This window comes from Aptenodytes forsteri, unplaced genomic scaffold (genome assembly GCF_000699145.1).
Source record: "Aptenodytes forsteri isolate BGI_AS27 unplaced genomic scaffold, ASM69914v1 Scaffold239, whole genome shotgun sequence".
Lineage (NCBI taxonomy): Eukaryota > Metazoa > Chordata > Aves > Sphenisciformes > Spheniscidae > Aptenodytes > Aptenodytes forsteri.
In genome coordinates this window covers 250,141-268,726 of record NW_008794743.1, presented here as the reverse complement: position 1 = coordinate 268,726, position 18,586 = coordinate 250,141, and the positions used below count along the sequence as shown (strand labels likewise).

Here is an 18,586-nt window from a genome sequence, read left to right as displayed (position 1 = left end):
TTTTTGTAAGTTGACTAGAATACTGCTGTATTTTCCTCCCTTGTTTGTTCTGTGGTAGCTAATATACAAATATGTACTGATAATTCACTTTCAATTCAGATATGTGAATTTTGGATTTCTCGTGTAAAATGTAGTTGCTGTTTACCTTGTTACTTCTCTTTCGGATTGGCCAGTCACGTGAACTGGATGGCATGATGGTGACCCCACTGGTAAAGGTGTTGCATTCATTTTCAGGCAGGGCAAACTTTAAAATTACCTTTTACGATCTCACAGGAATAAGATTGGAAGAAACCTTTCTAGTGTTGTCGTAGCTCTTTGGCCAAAATGTGAACTCTCCTATTCTTTTTGGCTTTGAAATGCTGATTCTAGCCTTCTTGGGGGTTCTTAAACACCTTCTCAAATGACCCATTTTAATAACCCAAAAGCTATTATATAACGAGCAGCCATAATTTAGTCCAAAGCTCTAGGGGACCCTTGCAGTTCAGCAATGAATAGTTAATGCAGTATAATGTTTAGCAGGTTATTAGTTTTCACTGTACAAATGCTGATCAGGGAATGCTTTTATAAGGTGTTTAAAAGAAAATGTAATTAACTGGTTGCGTGCTTCTGTTGCAGCTCAAATTGAAATTATTCCATGCAAGATCTGTGGAGACAAATCATCAGGAATCCATTATGGTGTCATTACATGTGAAGGCTGCAAGGTAAGCTTCTGAAATACTAAGTCTTAAGACAGCATTTAGCCTTTTGATAGTGATTATTTTCCTTCCTTTTTTAAAGAGCAAGCATTGTGCCAAAGTTGGATTGGTGGATTCTATTTCAAAGAATATGAAATCAATTGGGGATTCTGAAGTACTGGTTTTATTTGGGTTTTAAATAGGGCATTTTTGTCACACACACAGAGAGGCATATTTCAGGACAAGCTTCAAAAATCATGCAGTTGTGCTGTGTGTCCTGTAAATGGTCGCTCTGTGAATTAAGCAGAAGAGGTACAGAAAGATGATCCGCTTCTAGCATACCACAAAGAATCTATTCTGTGGGTTAACTTGAGAGGGAGTTTGTGGCTTTCTTGAATCTCCCTCTCCATTTTTGCTTTGCAAATTGCTAAGAAGCTGTGTTGAAATACGTGAGAACTCTCAAGGCTTCTCAGTTTTCTTTTGTAATCTGCTACAGTTACAAATCTATTCTGTTTGGTATGGAAGATAATGTTGCACAAATAGCACATGCTACTGGTGTTAAGCATACTCAGGTCTTCCTGGAAGCAGTGCCTATTCCTTGCAATGCAACCGTTGCTGTGTAAGGTTTAGGCTTTGGATTTTTTCCTGGATTTGTACCTTCAGTAACTCTAGTGAACAAGGATTACACTAGTATTTATATTTTGTTTAGTTTGTCTCTCACAACGAATAATTAAATCAGACAACGCTAACACTAGGCCAGAGTGCTGTGAAGCTAATAACTCCTTTTTATCACTAGTACAGAATTACAGCGCTAGCTTGGGAATGACACAGTGTGCACAGCTGTGCTCTAGCTTGTTGCTTTCCTCATGTATGTATGCGTTGCAATCCCATGCTGATATGTTTTCCACTGTTAATCTACACTTCAGGTGTGATGAATTTATATTTATGACAGTTTTTAGTCTGCTCTCCTGACTTGCTTGATACTACCACCCACCTTCAAAAAGTAACTTCCTTGCTTTCACGTTATAGAGATGTCTTTTGTGTTTTTCCAAGGAAGATTTTTGTGTTTTCATTAACACATTCTCTCAGTCTCATGGAAGCATTGGTAAGAAGGAAGGGGGGAAAAAAGGAAAAATCTAAGAATGTTAGAATGATACAGAACAGCACCTTCTGCCCTTTGTACTGCTGTTGCTATGGAAAATGCAAGAAATGCACTTAAAATGCATTGATAATAAAGTGGTTACTTTTTTCAGCTTTATGTGGTTGATCAGCACTTTCAAATTTCAGCTGTGTGAAGTGGCAGACATTTGCAGTGAGAATTCTGCTGTATGACTGTCTTGTCAAAGAGTATCAAGTTATGTTCAAGGTCCGAGACCTCTTTAATCCTTAAATTGTCTGGGACCAGTATACCTGAGAGACTGCCTCAAGATCCATGACGAACGTTGTTGTCAACAGGCTGAGGTTAGCATAATGCTAACGCTTGTCTATGCAGAAAACAGGCCTTTCTCAACATGGCTTGTTGCAGAACAGGAACAGGCTGCCATGGAAAGGAGAGTTGCCAGCCGTATTACCTTTTGCTTCATCTTCATGCAGGTCTTCGGCCTTCCCTTCTCCAAAGGCCTGTATGTGAGAAAAGCCCCCACCAAAAGCAGCAGGATGGCTGCATGCAGAAGGAAGCAACAGAGCATGCCATACTCGCAGTCACATTAGTTAGTACATAGCTGGTAGGCATTTAACACTGCGGTAAGAGACAGACGTACCCATCGAGAATTCCTCCATCAGAGTGACTGTACTTTCCCAGGAATAAATGCAAACGTGAGTTATTAGGAGAAAAAGTCCTTTGTGTACCTCCAGCAGTCAGAACAACAGATGCTAGCCTGATAGTGAGAAATACGTGTGCAGTTCCTTACGTTTCAGAACAAACAGTTTTCCTTCGAATTCTATATAAATTGAGTTCTCTGGGAGCTCTGTGCAATCCTCGATCTGCTTCTGAGAATCCCACCAGAACGGTCAGCTGGTGGGAAAGGGCAGAAAGGAAGGCAAGCAGGCAAGTATGCTCAGCACACTGAAACCCGTTTGAACCTTGAAAGCAGAGTGCATGAATAAGACAGTGGCCCAATGAATGGTTAGGCATTTTCTCCTTCTCTTGGAGTAGCAGAATAAAGTTTTCTGGCCATACAATTTCAGGCAGATTTTTAAAGCCAGTGGATATCAACTTAGTTAACTAAGTTATTTCCCTTTCAGGAGGAAAATAACTCTGAAGCTCACTCTTCTTTAATGCCAGAGCCCAGATGACCTGCAAGCAGTGACAGATAGGGGAGTGCTAGTGGGCGCAAGTCACAGGAAGAGTTTAAATGATCACGGCCTAGACAGCATTTAAAATGCCGTACTGTAGCAGATGGATTTTGTTTGTGCTACGCTCTTCCACAGTAATGTAAACAAAGTCTCACCCAACAGAACTATTTTGGCTGGTGAAAATGTTGGCATAGCTTGGCTTCTGCCAAATGAGCCAGGTGTGTATTGGTATGTTTTTTTTCCCAGCTTTTCTGTGGCTATGATCTCTGCAGGTTTGAGCATGCTTAGATTGCTCTTCATGTTACGCTAAACCTTCTTTTGTAAAAAGTACTTTGCTATGAAGACCTAGTTCCCAGTCCTGCGCTCCGATTCCTGGAGCCGATGTCCTGCACCAACAGACAGTCCCAGAGAAGTCGGTGAGGTTCCGCACAGGTGCTACAAACCTATCCATGTGCATCAGATTGCAGGATCAGGGCCTTAGTCATCAGAAGTGAACAGATGTGCTGCTGCCCTCTCAAGCCAGGCCTGTCAAGAATGAGCTGCAGGCAGCAATAGCAGCAGCAGCAGCAAAGTGGAATGTTTTCAGCCCTTTCTGTTTTCCACTCCAGTTTGATGTGAACTTCAACGTTACTTATGTTTAAATACTAATAACTACCAGAAATACTATTTGTTTAAAACCTAAAGTGACGTTTTAGTCGCAAAGACCTACTTTGCAATCTTGATCTGTATCATGTATGCAATCACAGACAAGCTCTTGTCAAATTGACTTTTGCTGATGCTGCTGCTCTTCTACAGGTTTGTGACCCTTGCATTTCACATAATTGAAAGTTTTCTGACCAGTTTTTGTTGTTACATTGCATTTCATAAAAGTAGAATTGAAGATTTGTAATAAAGCCAATTAGTGTTTCTTGAGAAGTTTTCATTTCCTACCTTGCTATGATGTTACTGGCTGTTTTTATGAAGTTAGTATCTATGTTTTGCACCAACATCATTGAGTACTCCCAACCCATCAACCTATTTAGCTGAATTTGAATCTGCCTTTAAAAAATAAAATTTAATACCCCCTCTTCTTTTTCCCCCCTAGTGAAAAAAAAAAGTTTTGAGCCAGGCTCTGTTTTATACTTTATCTAGGAGGGCTCCTGTGGCTTATTATAAATAAAATAAATTTTAAGAGAGGTTTCTTTCTATCCGACCATCGCTGATGCCCAGTATACAACATATAATGGGGGAAAAGAGAAGATGAGATTAATCATATAAGACTTTTACTCAGAAGTATGGATGAAGAATGACACAAAGACTGTACCACGACTCAGAAATAAAAGTTTATTCTCCTGTGTAAGATTGGAAATAGTACTATTGTAGTAGCACTACTGAAAAAACTAGTATCTGTATGGAGCATTTCCTCAGCTGTTAGTTGTGGGAACCCGTTAACAACCTTTTGCTCTGTATTAGGGACCATGCTGAGAAAGGAGACTGGTTTGTACACATCTATATTCTTTTCTCATAGCTGCAAGCTGAATCCAGTTCAGCACTGTCAGAAAATACCCGAATGCTTCAAAAGGACATAGCAATCTAGTTTGCATCTAGTTTGAAATGAAGTTTTTGTGAATAAACTATGTCTTTTAATTTGCAGATGCAGTTACTTGCTTTTGCTGTCAATAGTGTCAGTTCATGCCCACCTGACTCACAAATGCATTAGTGGGATCCCTCTCTTTACTTGACTGTACACAGTTGGTCTCATAAAACCATCCAAGCAGGGCATTTCTGGGCTTTTACCATATTTTCAAAGGTTTGTAGGTACCGGCTTTTGTCTCTTGTGTCTTTCAAGATCTAAGATGTACTTGTTCATTTTAACTACAAGGAATGTCCGTGCTCGTTACTTCAGAAACCTGGTGTATTGTCACTTCCCATCTTGCATTACTTTTGTTCATTCGTTTCATTCATTCACTTTGCTAGCCAATTTTTCATTACTCCTACTGAACATGGAGTGTCATATTGGCGTTGCAAACATCTCCCTTGAATTCATGCTTTTGAAGTTTTTCTTTATTTAATTTTTTGCCTAGCCAATTTCAAGCAAAACATGTTAGAAAAGAGATGAGCCATGTTACAGAAAGGGCTAGTCAGAAGCCTTGTATAACCTGGTAAACACAATCTCACTCCTGTCTTTATTACATATGTAAAACTGAACATTTTTTCTCTGTTTTCAGTGGTGCTATAACTTTGTTATCAAATACTTTATTAACAAAGTTTACTAAACAATATTGTCGCAGCACTCTGCTCCCTTTACAACTAAAATAGGTGCTCATTGTCAAAAAGGGTTAAAAATCCAATTTGAATGTTCACCTGTCTTTCATATGACAGTGTATTTTTCTGATGTTTCTTTGAAGAAAATTTGCAATAGTTTGCTTTAGAAAACAGTAAAAGAATGAACCCTCCCCACCTAATTGTTGATGGCTCAGAATATTGCAAAACTTAATGATACGTGGAAGTCTTTAAGTATTAGCCATAAATCATGAGATTATGAATAAGCCTTTGTTGTCACAGGCTTGCATACAGTCATTCCAAAACGTCTGCCATTAGGATGCAGCAAGGCAGCTGTCAGCTGTTTTCTTGTAATTAAACAGCCAATGAGCAGCTAATTAAGACATATGTGTATACAGAAGTGGAAGTGGGTATGTTAATGAACTGTAGGAATCAATTCATTAAATGAAAATTTGTCAAAAGACCAAACATGAGATCAGCATTTCAGCCTGTGCCGCAGTGGAGAGGGAGTCTGTGCTGTGCCATTTGGGACATCAGGGAAGCACAACTGGCTTTTCCCCTCCTAAGGAGCAAGCTTAGACACAAACATCTGTAATACCGAGCCACTGAGCAGTGAAGTTATTGAAACTATTAATAGACTTTGCGAAAACTGCTATTTACATTTCAAAGTTCTTTTTTAACAAGTTGTTATTCAAACTGACTTGCAGATGAAAAGTTCTTGCGCCCTTTTTTCCCAAACTTGATTTCTTGGCAGCATATGAAAAACCATATATTGTGTTGTATATAAATAGGAGTCTGAAATGCAGAGATGAAGCTATGGCTTGTAATCTGCTCTACTCTTCTTCTGGCACTGTGTTAATACATCTACATAAAAAGGGAGACATGCAGAGCTCAACGACGCCTCATCAAAATCAGCTGGATCTTTATACTGACATCAGACAGCGGCAGGGCTCCATGCGCTCACAGGAGCGCTCTCTACCAGAGACCTTGGTTCAGGCCATGCCATCGGTCAGAGTGGTGTAACACGGTGATGTTTTTCAGTGCAGGAGTAGTTTTGTTTGTGTGTTTGATCAAGAGGGGTCCACTCTGCCTGTGGCGCGTTAGGCAATCGTCTGAATGTGAAATAATGGTTGTGAACATGCATGCAATTAAGAGCATGTGGCCTGGGCTGGTTTGCATAATGCTTGAATGTATACACGTGTACCCTGCATGCATCCACCTCCTCCTTCCTGGTGGAAAAATTATAGCTAGTTCTGGGCCTCTGGCAAAAGAGAGGAAATAGAACAACAGAATACAGCATCTCTCTCTTCTTCTAATAAAAGGGGGAAAAACCCAACCGAGGAATAAACTATATTTACTTTCAGAAGGCTCCTGTAATAGGGGCTTTCCCACATGTCTTACAATGATACGGGAGCCCAAGGACCCCCAAAAGGTTAGAAAACTCACAGATAAATGACAACAATATAGAAGAACTTTGAGAGTAAAAGACACTCAGTTTAACTTCATTGTCAATTCAATCCCAAATCTCGGATTTCTGACCTATTTCTGAGCTCTGCACAAGTGTAGATTCATTTCTGAAGTTTGAGGCAAGGGTTTTTTTGCTTTAGCTACCGCTGATGTTTTCAACATGCCCACATAACGTTGTAGGGTTTGTTTTTAAAAGCACTCTACTACATCTCCGGTTTGTAAAGTGCAAGTGCTTTTAAAGGCCCCAGTTTCAGGCAGTTCTGCTCTATTGAAAATTTAGCTTCAAGCTGTAACTTAGCTGCTATATTGTACGCTAAAATGTATTGAGCAGCTGTGTCTCTAGGGAAAATCTGGAAAAGCAAACAGCCCAGTATTTTCTCCATTATAATACTAAAAATAATCCTCAGCTTGACAAGAATATTCTTAATAAAGAGAAATATGCCAAACTGGCAATACAGACTCAGTATATGTCCCAGCTAAAGGAAAACGTATAGATCTTTGGGGTTATTGGGCCAGGTTCACTTTACACATCGATTAAGCTGACTTTCGGGATCTCAGCGGTGGCAGAAGATTTCATACAGTTCATATGTGAGCATGTCATTCAGTGCAACTCTTAAAGTGTTTGGAGAACTGAAATTTTAAGGGACTGATAATGCCGAGATACAGAACCTTGATCAGTAAGTCACCGGTCAGGTCGATACCTAATCCTGTTTTTCTAGTGAATCGCATTGCATTTGCATGTGTACTTGCACTGGAGTGACAGGCTCCACTAAGGGTGCTAACAGAACTGGAAATTAAGCTATCTACTTACCTAAGAGTTGGTTCTTCCAGAGGGATCAGTCATGATGTTGGAATGTAGAAATTCCCATGGTATTTCAGGTTTTCTTTAGGGTGAAATGCACTCCATCAGAGCTCAATATGTGCAATACTTTCAGTCTCAGGGACGATCATCTCCCTATTGACAAACATTAAAAAACAGTTGAAAGTTCAATCATAGAGAAACAAAGACCAGAATAAATGGGTGAGAAACAATGTACAGGAAAACAGGATTAAAGACAGGCATCTTCAGTTTCCTCGGGTTTTTTTTGTACTCCCATGTTTCCCCATTAAAGCTTTAATAAAAGGGGTATAATCGACGGAGACTGGTGCCCTCCTCATAAGATAGAGCAGGGGGCTTTATCTCAGTGTTTTGTCATGTTTCTGTCTGCAGGAGGTTTGCTAGGAAATCTCTTGCTTGTCATGCAGAAGTCCTTCCTGTTGTTTATTTCACCAAGTGTCTGGACAGAGTCATGTGCCGAGGGACTCCAGAATGTGGCCTTCAAATAAATAAAAAATTGGTAAAAGTCCAGCTTTAATTAAAAGGTGCCCAGCCTTTCTGAGGAAGTATTTTCTTTGCAGCACTGTTAATTAATCCATTATGTGGCAACATAAAACTAAAATACTGTGCTCGCTGATCTCAAATGCCTCTTTAGAATGACTACATCTTCGCAGAATCCTTGTGAAGTAGGTATTACACACGCACCAGCTTATGTTTGGACAGTCTGTGGCAAAAAGATGAAATGAACTTCAAAGCAAACAGCTGGCATAGTGGTTAATAACATGCACCATTCTGATGGAGAGAATGAAGTTGTAACTACTGCGTAACCTTCCAGCACTAACTTCCTTTGGAGATGGGTCTACCCATTGCAGTTCACTCAGAAAAGAGAGAACACATAAAATCTGTTTCGGCTTCACCCCTCCTTAGAAATCTAAATCCTGCACCGAGTTGAACAAAACCTTGGTTGTCAGCATCAAACTAATTAAGAAAAAATATTTTAAAACATTGTTCTTTGTAGAAGGAACTGCTCAGCATCATGCTCTGTATTTTTAAACACATACATACATTGGTGAGGCTGAACATCAGAGCCTGCTATGGTCATCCCCAAAGAGCAGAACAGGGTAGCAGCTGTTGACTTCACTAGCCGTTGAATCCTCCCTGTTTTGGAGATCTGTGCTGACCCAGGAAAGATAGGAAATCAAGGAAATCCAGATCTATAGTTAGTTTTATCACATTTGGGAAGAATCGGTGTACCATATGTAATATGGGATCTGTAAAATCGGTGAAAAAATGTGTAATTCCTTTATGTGTCATAACACTTTTTTATGAATTGTTTCCTACTAGTTACTGGTTTTTGTTTGCTTCTAGGAGAGAAAAAAAAATCCACCTCTTAACTTCCTTTAGTTGACTATAGTGCACTTGAACTTCATTTTCTGTTAGGTATGCTACCTTTCAGAGTCTTTATTTGCTCCACCAGTTAACAGCTTCTTGATTTGTATTTTGCAATTCTATTACAGGGCTTTTTCAGGAGGAGTCAGCAAAGCAACGCTACGTACTCCTGTCCTCGTCAGAAGAACTGTTTGATTGACCGAACTAGTAGAAACCGCTGCCAGCACTGTCGATTACAGAAATGCCTTGCTGTGGGGATGTCTCGAGATGGTAAGCTCTGCTAACACATAGCTTAATTGCAAAAAGTAAAATAATGTTTAGTATACTGTGTGTTCAACTAAAACAACGTAGGATTTGAAAGTTAATTGTACATCCGGCTGATAGTTGAGATCATTGAGTGGTTTTCATATGGTGCTATGTATTCACATAAATATATATAAATCAGGGCATGTATGAAGTTCTTGGATTTATTTTGTTTCCTACTCATCTATTATAGTTCCCAGTTAAGAGCTTTGCCTCTGGTCACTTCTTGAAGATGCATTTTTTAGTCTAATGTTAATACTTTTTCTATGTGTTCATTCCAATTTAAGTGACATACTATAGTTGGAAGTAACACTCTGCCATATTGCTACAGATCAGAACTGTTTCACAATATATAGAGAAGTTTAAGCGTGTGTATAATGAATAATGGAAAAAATGCAAAGAGAAAACAGTGCAGTGTTTCTTCAAAGATAGAATTCTGAAGAAAATGTGTTCCAGTGCTGTTAATATTAAGCTCAAGATTACACCTAGCGTAATGACGAAAACCCACCTCTGTAAAATGGAAGCTTATGTAACTCAATTAGAACTGGATTTGCAGCTGATATTTGCACACCTCCCCCACAGATGTAATAAAGCTGCCATCGCTTCCCCAGTTTGAAGGTCTGACTCAGTCTTCCCCTGCAATAGCGACAGCAACGCTACATGTTCTACAAATACATACGCATTACTCTATGTACATGAGGCCCAATTAACGAGATCATGTTCAGATTGCATTTACTTCTTGAATTACGATGTCTTAATTTTTTTATTGGGCATGAAACTAAAAACCTGAAACGGATGATCGTGTAATGACTAGTCCCTCCGACATGTTTGCTTTCCTGTAGAAAAGCACAAGGTGGTAGCCATCTTCCTAAACAACGAGGCTTTTACAGCTGATACAGGTCCCAGAAATCACATACCATGTTCTCAGGAATTCCCTGGATGTGCCAAACCAGTTGCTTCTGGCTTACGCTTAATAGTGATACTTCTCAAAGTAGTAATAATTTTGTGGAGAGTTACACATGCGCGCGCGTGCGCGCACACACATACATATAGTTTTAACAATAATTCACCGGGTAAACATTTCTGCTTGTCACAGTAAGCTGCACTGCAAGCAGGTTCTGTGGTTCTTCCACTGTGCTTCGGTCCTAATATCAATAAAGTTTGCTTTTGGTACTCTTTGAGATAGACCCCATATGTTTATACCTAACTCTAGGTTCACTCTGTAGTATGAATATACAGGTAGTAGGAATTGGACAGTTCATCTCAGGCCAGCATATTCTGGTTTAGCTTCTACTTTTCCAGGTAGGATTTGAATGCTGAAGAGATGCATCTGTCAACTGCGGTAGATATATAAGAGAAAATCTTTTCAGCATAGAAGTGGAAAGTTAATGAATTAAGCTAAAACGGTGACTTCTAATGGTCCATTTAAGTAGCATGTTAAAATGGTCTTTTAAAGAGTAGATGCTGCAGCTATGTTACCTGTAACTGACAGAAGTGATTCTTAGGTCTGCCCATCCTGCTGGTTTGCCTTTTAGACTGTGTCCTTACATGTAGTATTTAAAGACCCAAGACAATTAGAATGCAGTAGTGGATTTGTAGAAATGTAATATATTGTGTGTCTGTATTTCAGCTGTAAAGTTTGGTCGAATGTCAAAAAAGCAGAGGGACAGCCTGTATGCGGAGGTGCAGAAACATCGAATGCAGCAGCAGCAGCGAGATCATCAGCAGCAACCAGGAGAGGCAGAACCACTAACACCAACATACAATATCACCACCAATGGGTTAACAGAGCTACATGATGACCTCAGTAATTACATTGATGGGCATACCCCTGAAGGTAGCAAAGCAGACTCTGCAGTTAGCAGCTTCTACTTAGACATACAGCCTTCTCCAGATCAGTCGGGTCTTGATATTAATGGAATCAAACCAGAACCAATATGTGACTACACACCAGCATCGGGCTTCTTCCCTTATTGTTCTTTTACAAATGGGGAGACCTCTCCAACTGTGTCCATGGCAGAATTAGGTAATGAGAGAGAAAAGCTTCCATTGTAATTGTCTTAATAGTACCCTTTGGATTAAAGTGACACATTTAGGCAGCTGATAGTGAGAATGCTGCTTCAGTACAGCCGTGAGCATGTATGGGCATTCTTCTGTGAAGTGCACAGTACCCTACGGGGGTACAAAGCAGACTCTGCAGTTAGCAGCTTCTACTTAGACATACAGCCTTCTCCAGATCAGTCGGGTCTTGATATTAATGGAATCAAACCAGAACCAATATGTGACTACACACCAGCATCGGGCTTCTTCCCTTATTGTTCTTTTACAAATGGGGAGACCTCTCCAACTGTGTCCATGGCAGAATTAGGTAATGAGAGAGAAAAGCTTCCATTGTAATTGTCTTAATAGTACCCTTTGGATTAAAGTGACACATTTAGGCAGCTGATAGTGAGAATGCTGCTTCAGTACAGCCGTGAGCATGTATGGGCATTCTTCTGTGAAGTGCACAGTACCCTAACCGGGGGTACATGGTGAACACCTTACGGAACTGGACTAAAAATGCCAGGATCTTGTGGTTGATCAGCTCTAGTAGTGTTGCTTTTCTTTTCAGTCCTTGTAATAGAACCCTTTGAATACTGATTAACAAGCTAATTTTTAGTGCTGAGCAAACAGAGTATTTCGTAATTTGCAGATTATTTTTGAACATTTTATCTTCTTTTTCATTACCTCAGTACTCTTATTTTCTAACAAAAAGTGATGAGGCTGATTTTCTTCCACTCTTCACCTGTACCTGGGAAATATGAAACCAAAGCACCGGTCTAATCTGAGGGCAGTTCTCCTTGCCACTGGTTGAAGAGAATCTGGCCCCAGATACATCAGAAAATTTTTGAATGTAGCAAGTTTTGATACTTTCTCTAAGAGCCTTATAAGGACCACATTAACGAGCACGTTTTACTTTAAACTCTTCCCTCAATGATTACACTGGGGCTGAATTCCACAACTATGACTTGTCAACATCCGAGACTCGAGTTAGAGCGTGCTGTGTGAACTGGTTATAAGCAAACTGGAACAGGACATTAGAGAAGTGGCTTTAAGAGTCTATTACTTATATAAGCAGTCAGGCGTTTAAAACAGTGATTTTGCTTGCTTAAGCAACATTTTTGCGAATTATTCCATTATGAAAACCTAAAAATAGTTTGAAAAATCAGGTATTCCAAGTTAAATTCTTCTCTTTTTGCTAACTTCTTTTAATTAAAGGCAAGTACATGATACGAAATTTTGCTTGGATTATTGTAGTTTATGTTCTTTTGAGAAATTTTGCAGAGGGGAAGGGACAAGAAGGCTTACTTTTTAATGTCCTTATGTTGCAGAATGCAGTTCTCTGTGATATAATTTGTTGTGACAGCCAAAATATTGTGTCTGGCCTGAGTTCAAATAACATCACGTACAGATAAGTAAAAATGAGAAGAAAAATTAGGATAAAGGCTATGCTACCAGCTTTGTCTCAATCAAGGGGTTGTTAATATTCTCGTGGGAGTTATTAAAAGATCTGCATTAAACCCACAGGAAAAAGAAAGGGCTTTTCCTTCCTAGGCCAGGTGTTGAGTTTGGAACACTGGCCTAAAATAAGTTTGTCATGTTGCTTACCTTTATTTACATAGTGCTTGCATTTAAGCCCTACAGAGCGTGATTTGGGTGCCCAGCATTGACATTGCCAAACAATGTTTGAAGAATGTTTGTCTTCCAGACTAAGGTTTCAATTTAGAAAGGTGTGGCTGTTCAATGAAAGTATTTAGGTGTGTGCTGAAATACAGTCCAGAACTGAGGCTGAGGTTTGTGAATAACACAGTAATATTTCACCTTCGGTATCCTGCAAGGGCACAGGTATAATGCTGTCAGTTGCTGCTAGTGAGAGCAAGTGTTTTAAGTACACACTTGTAAAGAAAAAAAAAAATTGCCCTGAAATACATGAAAGCTATGATGACAACCAAAGTATAAGCGACTTTATATAATCTACATTATTGATTGCTCAGGTAGTGCATATAATCTGCTTTTACCTCAGCTGTATGCTAAATACTTTCCAGGTGGTATCTTATATCAAACTATTAATGCAGTAAGTATGATACTAAACAGACTGATTGGTCCAGCAGTTCAATTTTGAAGAGTTGGGTTTGGTCGTTATTAAACAAAGCAAGTTTCACAGAAGACCCAACGCACGAGTCCCTCAGAATACTCCCATGTTGTTAATGACCACCGTTCTTGTTCATTTTAAGCCTTCCTTTTCAGTGGCCTAACCTGCAAAAGCACCAGCTGCAGAATTGTGTGACAAGTCACCAGGCCTCTACTTGTCACGTGCTAAAATAGGAGAACAGACGCCTGTGAAGAGTCAGGGTAGAAAAGAGAAAGACAAAGTAGAAGTGGAATTCTGATGTCGAAATGCTGTTCATGCTTTTGAAGGTGTTCCTAAAGGTTTATGGAATCAAGTTTTATTAATAAATATAAATCTGCCTTACGGGTCTTTTAACCAAGTATAGCAGCAGCAAATAGCTTATTTGGAAGTAAAATGTTGTATGGAAATTTTAAATCATGTGCAGTTAACTAAGCAACTACTCTAAAGCTGAGGAAAAAAGACCTTTGAGTCTTCAGTGTGTTATATTAATTATCTGGATTCTCTAATAAGTGTATTTTCCCAGTATTTTTTTAATGATATGAGAGTAGAAAAGAAACGAAACTTTTCCCTCACGGGCAGCCTCACTATCTGTAGGTTGTAACTATCTGTATTTCTTTATTAGAAAGCTTCTGTTGTATAAAACGCAAATGATTTTAGCTTTTGAAGATCTACTGCCTGGTTGGCAGTGCTATATTCCCTACACATGATACATAGTGTCCTGTCTTCAGCAAGGCTGTCCCCACAGAGATTCTAGTACTCTTAACTTGAGGGGTCCATCACCTCGCTCATTTGGATTTTTCTCCTATGGCTCTACTTCATAGTGTAATTCTCAGTCCAGGTTTCAAAGCTGTCTTTACCTTACTAAAGGCAGCAAGGCCACTTACTGAATTTGCAATGGTTCGAATGCTCCCAGGTTTCACCAAGTTTGCCTTTATTTTGCAAGATTTTGATCTTGCAAGCTTTCTTGCGCACCCACTGCTGTGTGAGAGAGAAGTTTGTCCCCAGCAGAAGTTTATTTATTCAAAAATAAACTCAAGTTCACCTAAACATCTTATAACGTAGTGGAAGGACTCTGCTTGGTGTTCCTGCATTAAAATCTCAGACCTGCTTTGCGAGAGGGCGAGCGGGGCGCGTGTGTGTGCACGGAGTGCCCTCTAACGGATGCGCCAGAGGAGCCGGGCCAGCTGTGTCAAGAACCAGGTTTCTGCTTTGTTTTCCTCGAGTCTGTTAGCGGTTGGCATTAGATGTGTTTATTTTCATACTGGAATATGTTATCTTTCTCATGTCTGAAGGTATAGCTTTGCTTTTTTAACATGTGTCACTTTCTGGTCTTTCTTTTAGAACATCTTGCACAGAATATTTCCAAGTCACACATGGAAACTTGCCAGTACTTGAGAGAGGAGCTACAGCAGATAACATGGCAGACTTTTCTGCAGGAAGAAATTGAGAACTATCAGAACAAGGTATAAAAGCATGCCAAACTATGGCATGCTTTTTTTAAAGCATGGTATTTCCATAACACACTGCAAAATGCACTTTTTCACTGCTTTCTGTTTACTATCAGGAATGTATATTTCTGTGTGTTTTCAAAAAAATAATACGCTAGAATCAAAAGCGGCAGGACGGTTAGGATATCCTTTGCATTTGTGATTTTTACAGGTACAGGAAAAGGCAAAGCCATACTCCTAAAATCTATCTGTCTGTGACTGATAAACAAGGATAAGAAACTAGAGAAATTTTTTCAATCCTAAATGGCACGTTATTTTCATTTCTTAATTTGTAATCTCCCGGATCAGCAACACCACCAAAAAAAGCTGAAGCCACCAAGTTTTGTAATTTTACATGGTGTGTTTTGTTTTGAGCTTACAAACACAGAACTCTGTCAGATTTCCAGCCTTCAATGCCTGGTTGTAATCCTGATTCATTCGACAATTGTCACTCAGTGTTTCAGTTTTACCTATAGAATAGCAGCACACTGCTGCTGTACCACCAGTGGGTATTGTAAGATTTAATCGATGGTTGTATTTCCAATATGCCTTCCATCCACAAACTACTACCAAATGGCTACTTTTGGAAAACTGTCTTGGGAAGCGCACTATTAGAGCACACTGTTCTTTGAACATATTTTTCATTTCCACAACAAAATATTTAGCCTTTAAGAATATCATTTTTTCCACCCGTTAGGTAAACTCATTCTGAATTATTATCAACATAAGAAAAAATGCCTACTTGCATGCCTTCTTTATGTTGTCAATGAGATGGTCTTCATATAAGTATATCTTAATATGTATCTTTATGAGGATGAGCTAGTTAGATAATTTACATTCAGTACAAAATACAGAAGTTGGTAGGAAAAATGTGATTATACACTGCTAGCATAAATTGGCATTTTCTTTTGATGCAGTGAATAAAATTCCCACTGAAATCACCAGAATCGTTATACTTTGACATTTTTGGCTTATGAAGTAAAAACACTCCAACCTGGATCTCTTCTGAGATCGCTGAAGAAGTCTTACGTGTTTGCATTGTCACTCATCCACATGAGGCTTTGGCTTTGAGGTTAATTCCCCTTGTCTTATCAGCAGACTGTAGGCAGGAGTGCTGGAGGGAATTCACTCCGCTTTTTTTTTCAGCTCAGTTTTACTTTATGAAAATGGGCTTTCCATACCTTGATTAGTAATTTTTCAATTTTTCTTCTCTCTCAAACAGCAAAGGGAGGTAATGTGGCAGTTATGCGCAGTCAAAATAACAGAAGCTATACAGTATGTAGTGGAATTTGCCAAACGCATTGATGGCTTTATGGAACTGTGTCAAAACGATCAAATTGTGCTTTTAAAAGCAGGTATGTGGGTCAGTTTTAAGGTCTGCTTCTATTAGTTTTGACTGAGGAAGGTGTTACCTGTATACGGTGACTGTATACACATATATGCATATGTTGTACAACGATCATTTAAAATAATACAGGGGAAAACCCTTACAAATTGTCTGTGTCTGTCTGAAGTACTATACCTTCTTAGTTGCTCTGCGTAGAACGAGTTCAAGTCTACGTATGAAATTTCCATTATGAACAAAGGGAGCAATGAGTGTGTAAAGATGGAAAAGTTGGATTCAAATTTTTTATTTGGCTTACTAATAGTGAACAACCTATTTCAAGGTAAAAATCCAGATTGTTCTATGCGAGTTGTTTTAGAAGTACAAATACTGGACAAAGTTGTCAAAGCTTCGTGAACATAAATCTAAATGAGCTGCTTTGACTTCAGAGACTTCATTACTCTAATAAAAAATTACTGGACTTTATTAGCATTAACTAAGTTGCTTTAGCAAAAATTTCTAAAGGGGTTTATGGGAATTCTTTTAATTCTACTGGCAAATCAAACTATGCTCTGTTACACCACCGAAACCTACTACCCTACTCGATTGATACTTGAAGGCAGAGCATAGGAAATTTTTAAATCCTCACTTGCTCTTTGCAACTGAAGTCTCTACTTCAATAGTCAAACATACATTGTTTCTGTTTTAGGGTCTTTAGAGGTTGTGTTCATCAGAATGTGCCGTGCCTTTGACTCCCAGAACAACACAGTCTACTTTGATGGCAAGTATGCTAGCCCAGAGGTTTTCAAGTCCTTAGGTAAGGAAATGTCAAGTGTTGTACCTTAAAAAAACAGAATAAAAATAATAAGGTGGAAAAGCAAGGGGACAGCTGCTTTGAAAAATTCAGGCTATAGTATTCAAATAAAAGAGTTCCAAAGCTCAAACTGCTTATTTTGCAAGCAGTCATGCTGGCTCTGTTTGAGGCCAAGCTGATTCCAGGAGTTAAAACAGCTTAACTCCATGCAGTAAAGGACTGTTGGTGTTGAAATTCAACACTTAGATCGGGGTAGAGCAGTTTGGACACACTTGTTAAGGACAGAAGCCCAGATTTCATATCTAGTGTAACATTTTATGTATCCTGTTGGAAAGGGCAGCAGATTTTAAGCTAATTTTGGATAGACTGACGTTACTGCTTTGAAGATGTTAGTAGTGTTTTGTAATATGCAAAGTCCAGTTATTTCCAGGCAAAATACTGTAAATCAATTTTTATATTAAACTGCAGTTCATAATTTTGAAAAATTTTTCTGTATATTTTTGCTAATTTTAAAAGGATGCATTTCACTGGGTATAGACTTGGGATGTAAGCCATTTTGGAGGGCAGTGAAAATACAGCAGCAGAGAATGCTGTACAATTACTGAAGTATTCTCTGCCTTTCTAAAACACCTCAAGGTACAAGGTCTGACTGCAAACAATTCAGAGGATGCAGTATCAGATGTGGGTTCCAATGAAACATAACTTTAATCTGTTACCAACTACATCCAGAAATTTAGGCTGGGTTGGGGCTGAGATCTGCAGAGAACAGCCCTCTTCCATCAGGTTGCAATCCCCTTCAGAGCAGGGCTCCACTGCCGCAAACCGCGTAACAGCATGTGTAACAGCAGCAGTAACCTGACTTACACCTGTGTGAGCAAGAGAATGGACGAAAGGAGACAGAGTTCCTTTTCTGCATGAAAAGCTTTCAGACCTTGGCTTCTCCCTTTGCTCCTGCATGTACCTTGTATGCATCTCTCCCCTCCCTCTTCTGTGTACTCAATAGTCTTAAAATCAGCACTTTTCAAGTACACGTTCGAAACCTCCAGTCCACAGTGACATGAGAAAGTTCCATTTAGAACAGAAACAAAGCTAAACCAATTTTGAGCTTGAAAATGGCTTGGGCTTTATCCGTATTTATCCCAGAAGAACCAAATGTGGAAAAGATACAGTGTGCAAAACCTTCAACATACTGGCTGGCAGGGTGTGGGAGCTGGGGACTCGTGGGAATGGGGTATAAAGCTCAAGCATGAGTGAGATCTCACTACCATCACTCCACAGTCCTTAAGGAGACGACCATTCACCTATGAAGTATTTTACATCCATTTTTCACTTCCATCAGAATAAATCAACAACTCTGTAGCTCTGAAGTAGCTTTAAACAATGTGGCATGAGCTGTACCTTCTTTTTGGCAGGTTGTGAAGACTTCATTAGTTTTGTGTTTGAATTTGGAAAAAGTTTATGTTCTATGCACCTGACAGAAGATGAGATAGCTTTGTTTTCTGCGTTTGTTTTAATGTCGGCAGGTAAGAGATAAAGCTTTGCTCTAGGTTTATTTGGTAGAGGTTGTTTTTATTTTGAATTCT

At 39.2% G+C, this 18,586-nt stretch overlaps 1 protein-coding gene across 1 annotated transcript in view; it reads left to right on the top strand.

Moving 5' to 3' along the window:
* Nucleotides 1–18,586, top strand: part of RORA (RAR related orphan receptor A) — a 119,232-nt gene that overhangs the window by 92,929 nt on the left and 7,717 nt on the right. Inside the window, exons 2-8 of the mRNA XM_009273988.2 lie at nt 616–701; nt 9,033–9,174; nt 10,838–11,233; nt 14,720–14,841; nt 16,088–16,220; nt 16,899–17,006; nt 18,416–18,526. Of these exons, the coding sequence (XP_009272263.1) occupies nt 9,162–9,174; nt 10,838–11,233; nt 14,720–14,841; nt 16,088–16,220; nt 16,899–17,006; nt 18,416–18,526 (883 nt within the window). The 5' untranslated portion in view covers nt 616–701; nt 9,033–9,161. The remainder of the gene's footprint in view (nt 1–615; nt 702–9,032; nt 9,175–10,837; nt 11,234–14,719; nt 14,842–16,087; nt 16,221–16,898; nt 17,007–18,415; nt 18,527–18,586) is intronic.